This window comes from Pseudorca crassidens, chromosome 8 (assembly GCF_039906515.1).
Source record: "Pseudorca crassidens isolate mPseCra1 chromosome 8, mPseCra1.hap1, whole genome shotgun sequence".
Lineage (NCBI taxonomy): Eukaryota > Metazoa > Chordata > Mammalia > Artiodactyla > Delphinidae > Pseudorca > Pseudorca crassidens.
Window position 1 is genome coordinate 4,084,864 of NC_090303.1, and position 14,722 is coordinate 4,099,585.

The following is a 14,722-nucleotide window of genomic DNA, read 5'->3' on the forward strand; positions in this document are numbered from 1 at the left end:
AAAGAACCAGAAACTATAAGTAGATGTATAACAAAAACATTTAAAAAGTCCTGACATTAAAAACTCAGATAAATTTCTGTATTCCTACCAACATTTTTAAGCATTAATATATAAACAAGTTACATGTGTTGGTAAAATGTGTGTGTGTATTTCTACAAAGGAAGTGTACCTTTCAATGACATAAAAACAAAAAACAGGTAAATATTCCCTTCTCAAAAACAATGGCTGAAGACAGTGCAGCACAAAACACTTGGGAGGAAAGAATTCAACCCAAAATTATCATATTCAATCAAGAGAATATTCATAATGTAGAAATAGAAAGAAATCTCAAGTCTAAGTTTCAGGAAATTTCCTACCCAAATGCCTCAGAAACATACTGCAAATCACAAAACGCTGAGAGAAAGGATGCTTCTAACGTGGTATAACACAGAAGAAACGGCCAAGTGACTCCCTATCTCCTATTTTCTCTCCAGCTTTAAAATATCCTACTTGCTTATTCCTTTCAGGCTTAGAGTCTCACCTGAACAGAGAAGACCTTAATTCAGGAGGGGCCATTTCACAACCTAACAAGGACATGGCTCTGCCTAGTCCAAGATAAGCTGGGCCAATGGGATTTTTTTTTTCTCTTGGTCAAAATCTAAAAGAAGTACAGCTGATTCACTCTGCTGTACAGTATAAACTGACACAATATTGTAAAGCAACTATACTCCAATAAAATTTTTTTTTAAAAAAAGAAAAAAGAAGTTCTACAGAGGGACATGGCCCCATGGTGGGTGATCAATGGAGCTGAAAGTCAGAACTGGCAGAAGTTGCTGTCGAGAAAAAACTGCTAATAAACATTAAGACCAAATTACAAAGTTAAATAAAACACTAACACCTCCTGGGCAATTGATGATAAATCTAAATAACTACAGTAATTGTAAGATCCAAGTGGGTGGAAGTGATCTGTAAAGAAGATAGCAATGAATATGGTGAAATGCTTTAAGATTTTAAAAGATACAATAAAAGATTAAGAGATTTAACATCCAAATTCTAATAAAAGATAATTTCATATTTCAAAGGGAAAAACTAAAAGTTGGAGAAATAAAGCTTTTAAAAGAGCATAAAAATAGCAGACAGACCAATAATAAAAATTAAAACAATATATAAATTGCTTAAATTCATCTACTAAAAGTTTCAAATTCCATTTCTTAAGGTGAATTGTTCTCAAAACATTAGAACTTGAACGTAATCTCCAAGAGACCAAGGACTTCTGTCTGTTGTTCACTGGTCTACTTTCAGTGCCTGGAACACTGCCTGGCACCTAATAAATATTTTTTGAATGGATGGATGGATGCAAAACCTGTGTACTGTCCAATTGGCAGCTGGACAGTGTCCATGACCACCAGGTTCAGGTAAACAGGCACTCTGACTCAGTGCAGATAGGAATTCTACACAAGTACCACTGTTCCAGAAGACAATTTAGAACACGTCAAAAGCATTAAAAATTGTTAATCCAAGAATTTTACTCAAGAAATGTATGTTTTTTAAAAAGATAACTAAGGCATTTAACATATTTTATTTACTATATACAAAAGGTGAACCTAAGGAACTGCCCTGAATGCTGACTAAATTATAGGCCCCCTCATGTCACGGAATCCCAGGCACTCACGTACGGGAAGATGCAGAAGTACGTCAATGTGGATGCTGATGATGAGGGACTTTAAAGAAAACAGCTGCAAACGAAAAGGCGTAGCATAACCCCACTCCTGTATAAAACATCTGGAAGAAGTGATGCTGCAATGTTAACACTGTGTTCCTCAAAGTGGTAGGGTAACTGACTTTTATTTTCTTCCTTTTGTTCACCTCTATTTTCCAATGTTTCTACATAGAACATGCACTATTTGGAAAACAAAACAGTCCGTTTTTAAAACCTGGAAACATTTATTTCTGAACGAGACCAACCCTACAGGTTGTGAAGTAGTGCCAAATAAAATACTACTTTCAAACATCACCCACCCCCTGGAGAAACACAACATTCTTCCCCTTTCAGTTCTGCGGACCTGTCTCTGATGTTAGATTACACTTTGCTATTTCTGAACATGTTCTGATTAATTAGTCTTGGGAAGGAAAGAAAACCATAAGCAGTTACAAGCCAGGACAAAGTAAAAACGGGCACTTTCACTTTAGCTTTGGTTGAGATTTTAAATCTATTAAACAACACTAAGCAACACTCAGTTTCAAATGCAAACCACTGTACTAGCCAATACTAAGAATTATGTGATCCTCAGAAGAAACTTTCTTCAATAAAAGATACATGTAAGTCAGATACATCCTCATATACAAATCAGATTTTCGGTTTCAATTTGAGTTCACTGTTCATCCTATACATCTTGAAAAGACCTCTTAGGAACAAAACAAAAAAAGTACATTCCCATTTCGCATGAATAGGCTTACGTATCAGGTGGTGACTGGAAGGAAAATTGAGCTTATATTAACATAGTCTAAGTCAATCAATTGTAAAAGTTGAGCTACTGTTACTCTATTTTATTTGAGGTACAGAATTCAGAATATACCTTTGATGTACACTTAATCAATGTCCTATGCTAAAAAAATGGAAGACTGGGCTACAAAAATGCCGTCTTTTAATTTCAAGCGTCCCATTTACTTTCCACAACCGAAAGTCCTGTTCCAGTTTTCATAAAGCTCCAAATCTTCTGGAGACACACTAGGTCGCACAGTTCTGAAGGCATCTTCAAAGTCACTGTAAGCTATTGGTCGAACTTGATCCGGCGTTACCGTGGCAATGTCGGCAGCCTGTAAACTGCGAATAGGACCCAGAGATGCCTCCCTGCAGAGCTGCGTCATGTCAGCCCCCGAGAACCCACCAGAGTGCCGCACCACCAGGTCGACCTCCTCCTCGCTGAGGCAGCAGTGCTCCTCTGACATCAGATTAATGACTATCTGTTTCCTGGCTGAAGCCTCTGGGAGGGGAATATACAGCCTTTTCACCAACCTTCTCCGGGCAGCCTCGTCAATCTCCTGGGGCCGATTGGTTGCTCCTACCACTAGAATACGATCTTCAGAAGATGTGGCTGCTCCATCCAGCTGAACTAGAAATTCAGTTTTTATCCTTCTAGAAGATTCATGCTCGCCATCTCCCCGCTGAGATAATAGGGAATCGATTTCATCAATAAATATCACAGCTGGTTGCTGGCATCGTGCAACAGCAAACAATGCACGGACCATTTTCTCTCCCTCGCCCACCCACTTAGAAGTCAAGGAGGAAGCAGAGATACTAAAGAATGTTGCCCCAGACTGACTAGCGATGCACTTGCCAATCAGAGTTTTACCAGTCCCAGGAGGACCAAAGAGCAGAATTCCTTTAGGGGGTCCTCGTAAGCCAGTGAAGATGTCTGGCCGCATCATGGGCCACACAACTATCTCCTTTATTGTGGTTTTGGCAAATTCCACTCCTGCAATATCTTCCCAATTTACTGGCGGTCCCTGGTCCATAATCTCATTCATAATAAGTTCAATCATTTTGGGCTCCAAGTTTTTCAGACGCTCATCCACGGGATGTGCTGGGTCTGCAGCTCCTGCGCCATGAGGCTTATACTGTGTCCCCCCGCCCTGACCTCCCCCATCTTGCTTAGGTACAGGGGGAACAAACTTTCCAAATATCCCTCGGGATCTACTAGCTCCCAGAGACTTTTTGACACTACCATGTGAAGACCCTGATGCACGCTGGGGCTGGTGGTACTTTTTCTGCTGATCTACCCATAGCTGTTCTTTCGCAGTTTTAAAAGTAGGCAGGCCGCTCTCCTCTCTTTGGCCATTATCTTCCGTTTTACTAAAAGCCTTATTCATTACTGGAGTGGAAAGTGCATCAATGGTGCCAGAACCATAAAAAGCTTTCATTTCCCGTGGATTTTCAAAGCCAGAAGGAAAACAAGACTGATTAGATGAGAACACACTTAGTCCTGTGTTGGCTTTCGGGAAGTTGTAATTTTCCTTTTTGACATTTCCAAACAATGGTGTGGCATGGAATTTTGCGGTGGCTGACTCACCAAAAGGTCCTGAGACCGTAGGACACGTCTTAGTGGTGTCAGTGACCAGAGGTGGCTGGGCATTCTGAAGGCACTTCAAAGGACTGCCCTCTGGGAAGTCTTTGGTCCTATCGGCACCATGGGCTGAGTTAGTTAATGGGTCACTCTCCCCAGAACCACCACAAACACTAAATTTAGGAAGATCAAAGACAGCGGCCGCTCTGTGGATGACTACTGACTCATCTGCAGGTGCCAACAGAGAGTCTCTGGATTTTCTGCCAGCGTGCATCATTTCCTGCACATTACTCATTTGGAACACGTTATTTATTGACAATCCAGACTTCCACTTGTCACTGTCAGTTTGCCGAGATCTTGCTAGAGTTAAAATGTTTTCTGCATAGTTATTCAAGCCAGTTTCAACACTGTCAGAATCAATAACTGCAGAATATTTCTCTGCATATATTCTGAACAGTCTGGCAGCACAGACCTGGGAGATCTCAGAGTTTGCCCATGCATACTGAATGCGGAGAATCTGTGCTCGGTACGCGTCTGCCTTCTCTCCTGATGGACACGTGCCAGACGTAATTGCAAAGTAATTCTTCTGCCATTCACTCAAGTGTACAGACCTGGAGCCAGAGACCTGCATTTTAGAGGTTCTATAACAGACGACAAAGATGAAAAAGATTCAGTATCCAGAAGGAAACAAAGACATAATACTTTAAACATACTTTTAAAATCTCTGCCTATCTGAAGGAAGGTACACTGGACTTTTCATTTATAAGGTAAATTTATAAGGAAAGACCGTTTATAGGGGAACATCTAGTTAACCATAGCTTTCAGGCATTCAAGATATAAAAGATTAAAGACTTGACTTAATAATGCTCTAGGGACTTCCCTGGTGGTGCAGTGGTTAAGAATCTGCCTGCCAATGCAGGGGAAACGGGTTCAATCCCTGGTCCCGGAAGATCCCACATGCCATGGAGCAACTAAGCCCGTGTGCCACAACTACTAAGCCTGTGCTCTAGAGCTGCAAGCCACAACTACTGAGCCCGCGTGCTGCAACTACTGAAGCCCGTGCACCTAGAGCCCATGCTCTGTAATAAGAGAAGCCACCACAATGAGAAGCCCGCGCCCCGCAACGAAGAGTAGCCCCTGCTCGCCGCAACTAGAGAAAGCCTGTGCACAGCAACGAAGACCCAATGCAGCCAAAATAATAATAATAATGCTCTATTATGCGTTAAACTGTTTTAGTTATATAATAATTTTCCCTGTGATTAGGGAAAGGTTTAAATGGAGAGGATTTAAAATTAATCAGCAAACGAAAGGCAACATGGAAGAACAAGGGATCTAGAGACAAAGCAAAGCAAAACAAACCAAGCCAAGATCCGTCCCTAGGAAAATCAGACGAATGATCTCACGGAAGCCTCTTCACGTCGCTGGGCCTTCAGTTTTATCTGTAAAATGAGAGAAGTCATTATGAGAATCAAGTCAAACAATGAACACGAAAATACCTAAAAATTACTAGTATAATCTCTACTGCACAAATGTAGAAACTGAGGCAGACAGCGTTCAAAAGCTTGGTTGAGGTCACACAGCCAGTGAGCAATGGTGCCAAAATTCGCACACGAGCAGTTTCACTGCATGTAGTGTGCACTTCACCACATAAATGCCCCTTCATACTGCCACCAAAGGTCACTGCAGGATGTATCACAAATACGAACAACAGTATTTAGTCATATACTAAATGTTTTCAAGGATTTGTAAATGAGCACTTAAAACAGGATGCCTCAGAATCTCACAATTTCCCAATTTCACAGGAAGCATTAAAAAGTGAAGCTGTCATGATAAATGAAATGAGAACAAGTGTGTGATTGAAATGGTTTATTTTAGATTTTTTTCCTCATGTTACTTTTATAAGCCTCCTTACATTAAGTTAAAATGATTTTAACAGGACTGCAGATGGATGTATCATGTTGACAGATGTGTAGAATTTACCTGCCAATCCAGAAGAAAAATTTGTAAGAAAACTATGAAGCTTCCTAAGGGTATTGAAGTCAAGTAAAAACCAAGAACTATGTTAAAATTTACCTTCCAAATTACCTATAAATATAGCTTAATAATCAGCAGCTCTTTTGGTGCAAGACCCATGCTTAATACAGCTTTGTTTCTCCCATAAACCCTACAAAGAATCTGTCACATTGTAGGTAGGTGTTCATAAATCTTTGTAATTATTTTTGAAAAAAATAAACTTAAGGCCTAGTGAGATCCTAATTTGCTGAAAGCCATAAAACTAGAACTGACATCTCCTGACAAACAATTCATCCCTCTTTCCACTATTCCATTTTACCCTATTTTAATCTTTTATGCAACAGCTGAAATGAGAAATTGCAAATGAGGTAACTTGGAAACCATTTATCACCAACTTTCCTGTTACTATGAACATCCTGTTCCTCCCCACGGCTTCATCCCATTTTATCATCCGCAAAACTGGGATTCCTACAAAGGCTCAGACAGAGTTCTAGTCACTGTTCCCTAAATACCCTGCTCTTTCCTTTCCACCCTCTCCTGTTTGCTCAACATTCACCTCCCAAGTCTTACTTCGTCCTTTCAGCGCATTCACCCCAAAACTATGGACACAGGTAACCAAGGACGGCTTGGCCACGCCCGTCAACGGCACAGCCGGGTCCCGAGTACCACTTCCTACGTCTGTATCACTAAAGTTACTCGGCGGCAGCGATGCACGAGCTCCAATCCCATCTTCTGGGGTTTTCCCTGCCTGTTGTAGGACGTGGCGTTCGTCCAGACCGTACATGCTCCCCGCCATACTGACTGTCTCCCCGCACCCGGAGCGGGGCAGCCCCGGGGACAGCAGTCACCGCGCTGACAGGGCTGTGGACCCTGCGGCGCTCACGAGGCGGGACGGCCCACCGCCCGGGACCCCGGGTGCAGTCCCTCCCCTCCGGCCTGGCTCCCGGTCCAGGGCTCGCCCGGCCGCCCCCCCGCGGAGCCTCCGCGAGGGCGGCGCCCGCCCGCCGGGACGCCCCTCCCCACAGGCCGCCTCCGAACCCGACGCCGCCGGGAGCGCGCCCGCCCCGAGAACACATTCCCGGGCCGGTCTGCCCGTTCGCCCGCCAGCGAAGCCCCTCAGCCCTCCGGCCCCGCGCCCCGCCCGGGCCTCAGCCCCCGTCGCCGCCCCCCTGCAAACACCCGCCCGCCGGCCCCCACAGCCCCCACAGCCCCCCCACACTGCCCGCCGACCTGCAGCTTCCGAAAAGCGCGCGGAGCGCGTGCGCCTGCGCGCTGCTGCCGGCTCGGCCCCCGCTGTGCGTGCGTGCGTGCATTCATACGTCTGTACGAGCGTGAGCGTGCGGCGGGGCGGAGGAGCGCGGCGGGGCGTGAGCGCACGGTGGGCGGGGCGCGAGCGCACGGTGGGCGGGGCGCAGGGGCGGGGCAGCGCTGCTCCCCCGGGAGGGGTCCGAGCCCCAGGCTCGTCCCCCCCCAGACACGCCCCCAGGCACGCCCCAGGCATGCCCCCGAGGCTCCGCGGCCGAGCGCCCCTACAGGCGCGTACGTAGGTGCGCGCTTGCCCCTCGGGAGGGGCTCCTCCCCCACACACATTTTTAAACCATATCGGGGAATTGGAATCTGCATCTCGGTGCCGGAGCGTCCCTTTCCTCCCTGCTGCCCTGGGGACACGGTCCTGGAAGACCGGGAAGCGCGCCCTTCTTCCAGCGGACTGTGTCCTGGGGCAGGACGAGGAACGGAATAGCCCTCACAGCGGCCTACGGGTCGTTCGTGTCACCGCGTCACCTGGGAAATGTGGAGGTCTGATGGCGTGACCTGAGGGTGTCCCGAAGGACCGTCTTCCCACCTTGTCACCCTGCCGTCTTCCTCCCCGGCTGGTCGCCTCCGTGTCCCAAGGGCGCCCCCAACAACCCAGGGAACCAGCTCACACAACCCTGTTTAAAGCGAGAAGGAGAGGCCGGACTGGGGAAGAACCTTTCCCCTGGGAAAAGGAGGAGCCATTCCTCGGAAAGCCGCAGTGCCTTCTCTCCTTGGCTCCCGGGTCCTGTGGGTACCCCTTCCCCGGAAAGCGAGTGGCACCGGGCATGGAGAAAATGACTGTCCAGGAGCAATTAACAGCACATGACATTGAAATGCAAGACCTAAGAAGTGTGAGGCAAAACATTTAAGACCTTTCTTTTAAGATTTTTTAAAATGGGCACAAACTAAACAAAAGGGAATGATTGGACAATACCTTTTTAAAAATAGACAAGGGAAAATGACAGCTTACAATTCATCTCTTGGCTTAGATAGTAATAAAAGACTTTTTTATTCTAATTCTTCATAATTTATTAATTAATTTGCTAATTATTATAATTACCCAGAATAAAAATAAAAGAAAATGAAAACGAAAACCATTATTATCTCAAGACCAGTTCAGTTGTATGCTTGCTAGCTATTTTTATTTATTTATTTTTTGTAGTACGCGGGCCTCTCACTGTTGTGGCCTCTCCCGTTGCGGAGCACAGGCTCCGGACGCGCAGGCTCAGCGGCCATGGCTCACGGGCCCAGCCGCTCCGCAGCATATGGGATCTTCCCGGACTGGGGCACGAACCCGTGTCCCCTGCATCGGCAGACGGACTCTCAACCACTGCGCCACCCGGGAAGCCCGCTAGCTATTTTTTTTTACTTGTATGTTTAGAAATCACCATATAAATAATCTTTGGGTAATTAGCAATTTGGGGGTTTTTTATCACCAAAATTTTAGTGATAGCATTTTGGAGAATTCATGTAGACCACCGTCTTATCCTCCTAAGAGTACTGTTCACATACTGAAGTACATTTATTGTTGCCGGTATTAAAATTTTTCCAACAAGTGACACTAGCGTTGCCACTTTACTTTTGTGTATTTGATAGAAAAGCATTTCCCAATCCGGCAGTTTTTTGTTCCTGCGTAGCTGGCAAAATCGAACTCAATTCCATACCCTCTGAACATCAACCTCCTCCTCATCTATGAAACAGGAATAAGCATCTCTAACTCAGGATGCTATCGTAAGAGTTATGATTAATATGAGATCTAATGATTAAATTATCAAAGCAGGAGCTGGCACATTGCAGACATTCAACAGAAGCTGTGATGCTATATTTATTGCTACTATTAATGCTATTTGGGGGATCCAAACCCTTAAGCCATAGCAAGACTTTTTCTTCTTTTACAAACGGGATATTTTAGAATAATGTTATAACACTTTAGCATAATTTGTAGGAGTTTAGCACTTGAACTATGCAGGTCTTAAACTTTCCTTCTGAGACCATAGGTTGTTTTGTTTTGTTTTCTCCTGGGGAGAAATTTTTGAACCTGCAAGGGAAGAAGTTTTCACTTACAGCAAACAGAGCGCCAGTTCTTGGCGCAAGGGATTCTGGGAGCTGGCTGCTCATTTCCATATTCATGAATATTATAAACATGGTCTCCAACAAACGCCAATGCACACTTCAGTGATCTCATTTGTTTTTGAGCAGAGGGAGGCTATGGCCCTAAATAATGTGCATCCCCGTGTACAAGGAGAGTCACTTTAATTTTAAAAGAGGTGTGTTTGTAGGTCCAAGGAGGTGGATGGGGTAGAGGGGATGTGGAAGCAGACAGGACAAGAGTAAATTCCTTCTTGGTGGGACTCCTGAGTGTGGCTACTCTGACTGATGTCCAGCGTTAAGGAAGAAGGCAGAATGAGGATGGAGGACCGAGGGGATGGGTTGCTGCCTCCATCAGAGGAGTAAGGGGTGTGTGGACCTGGAGTGGCTGAGATGTGCAACGCCAGCAAAAGGTTTTCCCTGACTGCACTGAATGACCCGCGAGGGCTCTGATGGGCTCCCTGGCATCACCATCATAAACAGAGCTGGTGAGTGGGGAGATGGGCCTCCCCTGAAATGGGGAGGGCAGAGCCGGGAAGGAACCATCTGCTTCGGTTGTTTTCCTCCAGAGCGCCAACCTGAGTCCGTACTTCTGGTGCTTCCGGTTTGATACCATATGTTGTGAGTTGAATCGTATCCCCCCAAAAGACATGTCCACGTCCTACCCTCCAATATCTGTAAATGTCACCTTGCTTGGAAACAGGGTCTGTACAGATGTAATCGAGTTAACACGAGGTTATACGGGATTGAGATGAACTCTAATCCAGTGTGACTGATGTTTTTATAAAGAAGAAGAGTAGAGACACAGAGAGAAGACAACCAAGTGAAAACAGAGGCAGAGGTGGAAATTATGCAGCCACAAGTCAGGCAACATCTGGGGTGCCAGAGGCTAGAATAGGAAAAGAGGGATCCTCCCTGGAGGCTTTGGAGGGAGCATGGCCCGGCTGACACCTTCACTTCCGGATCCTGGCTTCCAGAACTCTGAGAGAGTAAATTTCTGTTCCTTTTAGCAGCCCTAGGAAACGAACACAATGTATTGCTATGGCAGAGGGGTGGTGGAGTCAGCTTTCCAGAGTTCAAATCCTGGCTCCACTACTCATGATCTAATTCCAAGGGCCGCTGGGAGGATAAATGGACTTGACATCTGAAGACCATTCAGACCAGAGCCTGGCCCCCGGAAACACCACCCAAGTGTCAGGCGTTGTTATCGCAGGGCGAGCCCTTTGCTCAACACGGGTTGCCCAGATTAGAGCTTGTCACTGAAAAATAACCCATGCTGATGGTGGTGTTTCTGCTTTGTAATTTAGCCAGATTCTCTTATTTTCATAGACTGTTGGAATCTCAGATACAGAAGAGAGCTTAATGGTCATGTACTGTAGGTTTCAGTCCCTTGGAGATGTTTCCTGCACCATTTCTCAACAGTTGACTTTCCTGTCACCAATGAACACCCACAGTGGTGGAGAATTTACTGCCCTGTAAGAAAACACATTCTGTTTGACGACTGACTGATTTTCACGTTGGAAAAATCTGTCTCCCTCTGTACCACTTGCTCTTTGGAGAGGCACAAAGTCCCTTCAAGTCAGAGTGAGTGTAAAATTTGAAGACAGCTACCAAGTAAGGCCTCTCTGTGTCTTTCCCAGTAGACATCCTGCGTTTTAACCCTCCTCATGTGACTTGGTTCCTCTGTGACACCCGGGGATATTGCCATCACTTACCTGTGGTGGGGTCTGGATTTGACTTCAACCTTCTGGGTGTTTTGGGATCCATCCAATTTGCATCTCTGCCTGTATCACACTCAACTGTCTCTGAAGTGGTAGTTCCAAATTTATCCAGTTTGTGCAAGCAAATTACTCTTACTACTTTCTTATTAATTTTTTCTATTACTTATTACAAGTATAGGTGATGATACTGAAGAAATAGATTTCAATATCAAATTCAGTAAAAAAAAAAAAAAGCAAAAAAAGATTTGATATTTAGGGATTTACATGATTCAGAGAAGCAATAAAACAATCCTTAGCTCAAAAAGTCATCGGGCAATTTCCATTCCTTGCCTCAAAAACAGGCTTTCTGAAGAAAAGATCAGCAATATTTGTTGCTAATTTGCTGAGTCTGTTGGACTCCCAGGTTAAGGGGCACAGGTGTGAAGTCGATGGATGACTGATACCCGCTTCCTCTGGGGTCTTCCTCTGTTTCCCCTGTGATGATCAGGGGGCCACCCAGTGACAAACTGCCTCTTCTTTTTAAAATTTATTATTTTTTAATTGAATTCTTATTTTATATTGGGGTAGAGTTGATGTACAATGTTGTGTTACTTTCAGGTGTACAGCACAGTGATTCAGTTATGTTAAGTTATATTCTTTTTCAGATTCTTTTCCAGTATAGGTTATTACAGAGTATTGAATAGAGTTCCCTGTGCTATACCATTGGTGCTTGTTGGTTATCTACTTTATCTATAGTAGTGGGTGTGTGTTAATCCCAAACTCGTAATTTATCCTCCCCCACCCCCACTTTTACCCTTTGTTAACCACAAGTTTGTTTTGGAAGTCTGTGAGTCTGTTTCTGTTTTGTAAATAAGTCCATTTGTATCATCTTTCTAGATTCCACATATAAGTGATATCATACGATGTTTGTCTTTCTCTGTCTGACTTACTTCACTCGGTATGGTGATCTCTAGGTCCATCCATGCTGCAGCAAATGGCATCATTTCATTCTTTTTTATGGCTGAGTAATATTCCTGCTTCTCCGTTTTATCTGGGCTTTTCTACAGATTCCTCTTGTGACTGGCATGGAGTCAGCCGCCTGCCAGTCTCTGGTTTCAGGAAGTTTGGCTGTTTGCTGCACGTCAGGGAGGACGCATATGATTCCAGGAGATCCCTTAGGTCTGATACTATAAGAACTATGTATTTGGTCTGTGTCCCGGTTCCTGACACAGAGCTCCTAAATCCCTTGGGATCTGTGGGTAACAGGAACCTCTTTTGTTCTAAGGAGGCTACTCTTGGCAGGTCCCTAGAGAAGGTAAGGCTGGAGGCGGTCACCATGGTGAGAGGGTTGGAACGTTTAGCCCCATCCCAGCCCCAACCTTGGAGCAGGGGAGAGGGGCCAGAGACTGAGTGAATCACAATGGCCAATGATTTAATCAACCAGTGATTTACTGGAACCCCCATAAACATCCCTAATCGACAGGGTTTGGAGCACAGGTTGGTGAGCACATCAGGCTGCTTGGAGAGTGTGCCCTCTGGGAGGGCATGGGAGCTCCCCACCCCCTCCCAATGCCCTGTCCTATGCCTCTCTTCTTTCTGGCTGTTCCTGAGTTGTATCCTTCATAAAAAACTGGTAAACGTAAGCAAAGTGACTTCCTGAGTTCTGTGATCTGTTCTGGCCCATTGTAGACCCTGATGAGGGCATGATGGGAACCCCCAGTCTATAGCAAGTCAGTCAGGAGTACAGGGGGTCCCGGGCTTGTGGTGAGGTGAGAGTGTCTTGTGGGACCAAGCCTTTAACCTGTGCAGTACGACACTCACTCCAGGCAGGTGCTGTCAGACAGATGGAGAAGTGATGTTAGAAAAGACTCCATGTCTTTGGTGCCAGGAGGGAAAACCCTTTCATTTGGTGTCAGAAGTGTCATAAGTAAAAACTGTTTTGTTGGTATCAAGAGGTTAGTTGTGTCCAGATTGATCTGGGATTTTCCCAGCACTAACTGGAGGTGCCTGTTATTGGGAGATGCTATCTGGTTCCAGTACCAGTGGTGGTCTGTGTGCTACATCGTGACACTAGATTGAATATAGGCTTAGATGAAGATGCTGTACAGATGGATTGGGCTGTGTAATTCAGACCCTCAAAAACTTCCCCCCATTGGGCTATTTGGGGATTGTCTGGTTAGGGTCAGGGTCCAGGACTGTACCCTGGGAGGCGAAGGCGGGCTTCTCCCAGAAGGAAGTGAATGTCCTCACTGCCAGTTATCCTGAGAAAAGGCTCATCCCAGGGAGCAGACAGCACACTTGACAGCAGAGGGGGATGGGGAAGGGTGCTGCATTCCAGTCCTCATGCGGACAAGTCACTAGGCCTCTTGATGTCTCAGTTTCCTCATCTATAAAATGGGAAGAATAGTTGAGGACCTTAAAATAAGTATTAAATAAGTTAATATTACAAATATTTACAACGGTGCCTGGCATAGAGCACATGGCAGGAGGATGTGTGTTAAATAAACTGGGGGGAAGTATGTGCTCCTGTTTCTAGGCTGAGTGGTTTGGGGTCTGATCGCTATGTTATGGAGATGCCTAGAGAGGTCTGGAGGTGGGGTGAATTGTCATGAGTTACCTAGAAATGAGCCAGAAGTCGGGCAAGCTTCTATCCCTGCTGGGTCTACACCTGAGCTGATGTCTGAGAATCCCCGACAAAGTAATCCAGCCCGTTCAGAGAGGGGCTCTTCATCATTCAACTAACTTCCTGCCCCCTGTCTGTGCACATCTCCCAGCAGCAAACCTACTGTCATCTGCCGCCTGGTCTCCTGCCTCGAACTAAATCTCAGTCCTCACAAAGTGCACGTGTGGATGGGCTGTGTGGAGCTGCTCCCAAAAGGCCGAGGGCTGCATGGGTGACTCTGTGGCCCCATCTGGGGGCCCTGTGGCGATCTCAACTCAAGAGCAGACTCAGGTGCAGACAACCTCACTGTAAAATGTAGGCACCTCAGCCCCGACGCAGTGGCCTGATCACTCGGCCTCCCACAGCTCCTAATGCGGGGGCCCCAGTGGGTCCCAGTGGCCCGTCCCCCATCCCCGCACCGTGCTGGAGGTCAGGTCTGCTCCACTGATGGGTAGAGAACAAACCACCTGACCAAATGAGATGGGGACCACATGGCATCTGACATATTTCCAGATTTCCGAAAAACAGATCATTACATCACAGAGATAACAGAGGTCTTTGAAATTCACATATCCATATTAATAATCCAAGGACGCATTCTGAGAGTGTTTTTGATAATTCTGTAGTTTCCAAATGGCAAGAACTAGTCTTGGGATTAAAATACACGTTTCTAAGGACAAAAATGATTTCACATAAAGATTGGTTATTTGGATAAAAACTGCATTTTCTTGGTATTTATGTGTAAAGAGCATCTTCAGGTGTTTATTAGTCATGATACCACAGGGCAGGTGGACTGATCAGATGAAGAAACCAAGGCTCCAGAAGGCTTTCCCATCACACCAGCAGAGCTTGGTCTCTGGCTGTGTCTCAGTTCTGAATTCACTTCTTTAGAAGTTGGAGTCATCTCCAAATAAAACTTG

The 14,722-nt window shown here is 45.6% G+C and overlaps 1 protein-coding gene across 13 annotated transcripts; it reads right to left on the bottom strand.

The window, feature by feature from the left end:
- Nucleotides 1–1,903: 1,903 nt before the first annotated feature.
- Nucleotides 1,904–7,358, bottom strand: FIGNL1 (fidgetin like 1). Of its 13 annotated transcripts, none has more exons than XM_067745648.1 (4): nt 7,287–7,322; nt 5,956–6,023; nt 5,403–5,482; nt 1,904–4,684 (listed from the first exon to the last, which is right to left on the bottom strand). In XM_067745648.1, exon 4 carries the CDS (start codon nt 4,672–4,674, stop codon nt 2,644–2,646), a length of 2,031 nt encoding a protein of 676 aa, XP_067601749.1. In that variant the 5' UTR covers nt 4,675–4,684; nt 5,403–5,482; nt 5,956–6,023; nt 7,287–7,322; the 3' UTR covers nt 1,904–2,643. The 13 variants fall into 13 exon arrangements, with proteins under 13 accessions (XP_067601749.1, XP_067601760.1, XP_067601750.1 ...); XM_067745659.1 differs by lacking the exon at nt 7,287–7,322 and adding an exon at nt 6,627–7,026 and having other exon boundaries at nt 5,447–5,482; XM_067745649.1 differs by lacking the exon at nt 7,287–7,322 and adding an exon at nt 6,627–7,021.
- Nucleotides 7,359–14,722: the final 7,364 nt, after the last annotated feature.

Bases quoted from the DNA above. Each gene is read 5' to 3' on its own strand.
- FIGNL1 (XM_067745647.1), bottom strand. From the start codon at position 4,674: ATGCAGGTCTCTGGCTCCAGGTCTGTACACTTGAGTGAATGGCAGAAG.